Source organism: Chaetura pelagica, unplaced genomic scaffold (genome assembly GCF_000747805.2).
Source record: "Chaetura pelagica isolate M959 unplaced genomic scaffold, ChaPel_1.0 scaffold38, whole genome shotgun sequence".
Classification (NCBI taxonomy): domain Eukaryota; kingdom Metazoa; phylum Chordata; class Aves; order Apodiformes; family Apodidae; genus Chaetura; species Chaetura pelagica.
In genome coordinates this window covers 297,011-299,820 of record NW_009954181.1, presented here as the reverse complement: position 1 = coordinate 299,820, position 2,810 = coordinate 297,011, and the positions used below count along the sequence as shown (strand labels likewise).

The 2,810-nt window shown below is 52.6% G+C and overlaps 1 protein-coding gene across 1 annotated transcript in view; it reads left to right on the top strand.

Moving 5' to 3' along the window:
- Positions 1–2,810, top strand: part of ADAMTS8 (ADAM metallopeptidase with thrombospondin type 1 motif, 8) — a 34,053-nt gene that overhangs the window by 20,907 nt on the left and 10,336 nt on the right. The window contains exons 7-10 of the mRNA XM_010002887.1: positions 2–62; positions 982–1,154; positions 1,419–1,594; positions 2,423–2,459. Of these exons, the coding sequence (XP_010001189.1) occupies positions 2–62; positions 982–1,154; positions 1,419–1,594; positions 2,423–2,459 (447 nt within the window). The remainder of the gene's footprint in view (position 1; positions 63–981; positions 1,155–1,418; positions 1,595–2,422; positions 2,460–2,810) is intronic.

Here is a 2,810-nt window from a genome sequence, read left to right as displayed (position 1 = left end):
CTACTGCGAGGGGCAACGCGCCCGGTACCAGTCCTGCCACACCCAGGAGTGCCCTCCTGACGGTGAGCCCGGCTTCCCAAAGCCACCCCGGCCCCACCAGCAAAGGGTGCAGCTCCTGGCACCCCTGGCAAGGGGTTGTCCTTTTCCCTGGAATGTTATGGAATGGCAGGGATGCGGGGAGGGAGGGATGGAAGGGACCTCTGGAGATCATCAAGTGTTGTGCTAGGGTAGGAGCACTAGAGTAGATCCCACAGGAACAGGTCCAGATGGGTTTGGGATGTCTCCAGGGATGGAGACTCCACAGCCTCCCTGGGCAGCTCATCCCAGCACTCTCATCCTCACAGTAAAGAAGGTTCTCCTTATATTTAGGTTGAACCTCCTGTGCTCCAGTTTGTGCCCATTGCCCCTTGTCCTGTCACTGGGCACCACTGGGAAGAGTCTGGCCCACCCTCCTGCCACCCCCTGTAGATATTGATCAGCTCTAATCAGATCCCCCCTCAGCCTCCTTCTCTCCAGCTGAGCAGCCCCAGCTCTCCCAGCCTTTCCTCACAGGCAGATGCTCCAGCCCCTCCAGCATCTCAGTGCCCTGTGCTGGGCTCTCCAGCAGCTCCTTGTCCTTCTGGAACTGGGCAGCCCAGACCTGCTCCCAGAGCTCCAGGTGGGGCCTCAGAGGGGCAGGAGAACCTCCCTGACCTGCTGGACTCACTCTTCTCAATGCCCCCAGGATGGCACTGGCCTTCTTGGCTCTGAGGGCACATTGTTGGCTTCTAGTCAGCCCGTTGCCCATCAATATTCATATTTTTGGGGAAATACCCCTCTGCTGGAGGTTGTGACCCCTTTCAGCTGGGTGGGAGGTGTGGGACATCCCTCCTCTCCCTGCACGTCCCCCGTTTGCTCCTTCACCTCCATGATGGCCCGGGAAGAGGAGGATTCCCAACAGCTTCCCACAACTCCTGGGTCACATTTCACCTTTCCTTTCAGGGAAAAGCTTTCGGGAGCAGCAGTGTGAGAAGTACAACAGCTACAACTTCACGGATCTGGAAGGGAATCACCTGGAGTGGGTTCCCAAGTACGCGGGGGTCTCGCCCCGGGACCGGTGCAAACTCTTCTGCAGAGCCAGGGGGAGGAGTGAATTTAAAGTCTTCGAGGCCAAAGTAAGAGAATCACAGAATGGTTCGACTTGGAAGGGAACTTTAAAGGTCATGTAGTCCAACCCCACTGCCATCAGCAGGGACATCTTCAACCAAATCTGGTTGCTCCAAGCCCCACCCAACCTGACCTTGAATGTTTCCAGGGAGGGGGCACCTCCCACCTCTCTGGGCAACCTGTCCCAGACTCCTGATAGACACCTGCTGATGATAACCATCCCTCCTTGCCCCATTTCAGATCCAGTGCCCTCATTGCTCCCCCTTTCCTAGGTGATCGATGGGACGCTGTGTGGACCAGAGACCCTCTCCATCTGTGTCCACGGGCAGTGCATCAAGGCTGGCTGTGACCACGTCATTGGGTCCTCCAAGAAGCTGGACAAGTGTGGGGTGTGTGGTGGCAACGGCTCCACTTGCAGGAAAATATCTGGCTCACTCAACAGATCCAAGTAAGGGGTCCACAGAGATGAGATGGAGGGAGAAAAAAACAGCTTCCCCTCTCATTCTCCTTTCTTCTTCTATTCCTCTTATTGCAAAAGTGCAAGGCTGGGACTATTGGGACTCCTCCCAGGTCACATAAATCCAAGCAGAGTTGATTTCCTAAAGCATTAGCTTGGTACACCACTGGAAATAAATCTGCCCTGAGGAGTTGACAACATGCATCTCACCCCAGTGCAGTGGGTTGGACTCACACTCAAGAGCTGATGAGGGATATAAATAGCTCAGTAACTTTCTCCTGGGCTTGTCGGGTGAATTTCAGTCCTGGTACACAGGCACTGAGGCAGCCACTTCCCTCACCCAAGACCTCGTTGCTTTGCCAAAGAGCTGAATTTAAGGCTTTTGTTGAAAATATCCTCCCAAAAGCCCAACGTGCCCAATTCCATGTGGTGAGGTGACTCATGCAGTCAAATTAGATTTCCTAGATGGTTTCCTTCCAGGGAAATGGGGCTTCCAGTCTCCTATGAATTGTTTGTGGTTGACTAAAGAGCCTAGCATGGCAGTTACAGCCAAGAAGAGATCCCAGTAAGACCAGGGTTAGGGAGGCCAGGGTTACTGTGCAGCTGCCTGGAAATCATCCTGCTGGCTCCGTGGTGTGTCATGCCAGGATGGCATTTTATTATAGCAGAAAAATAATTACCATAGCATGGGCTGAAGAGGCCTGGAGTACCAAAGCTGTCCTGGGAGTTGTGGTGCTCTAGGGATGGACTCTGGCTGGCTTTGCTGGGAAACCCTGGAAACGTGCCCTGTGGCCTCCAATGGGAGCTCTTCTGCACCAGGTTGAGGGCTGCAAAACCCTCCAAAGCTGAGTCCAGGGTGCAGAGAAGCCCAGACATGGAGAGGGATGGATTTGCTGCCCTATTCTGCACTTGTGTGTCTGTGTCTGTATCTTTATCTGTATATCTATAAATCTATCTATCTATCTATATCTAAATCTAAAGCTGTATCTTTACCTACATATCTATATCTAAAACTAAATCTAGATCTATATGATCTAAATCATTTATATCTAAACCTATATCTATCTGCTTCTGTCCTTCAACTTCACCAGTGACAGCAGCACCGGGCAGAGCCAGGCTTTTAGTTCCCAACACTTCACCCTTTTTGAAAGAAAGGGAAGAAAGGGCATTTTCTCACATACAAACACACACACACACCACCCCCACC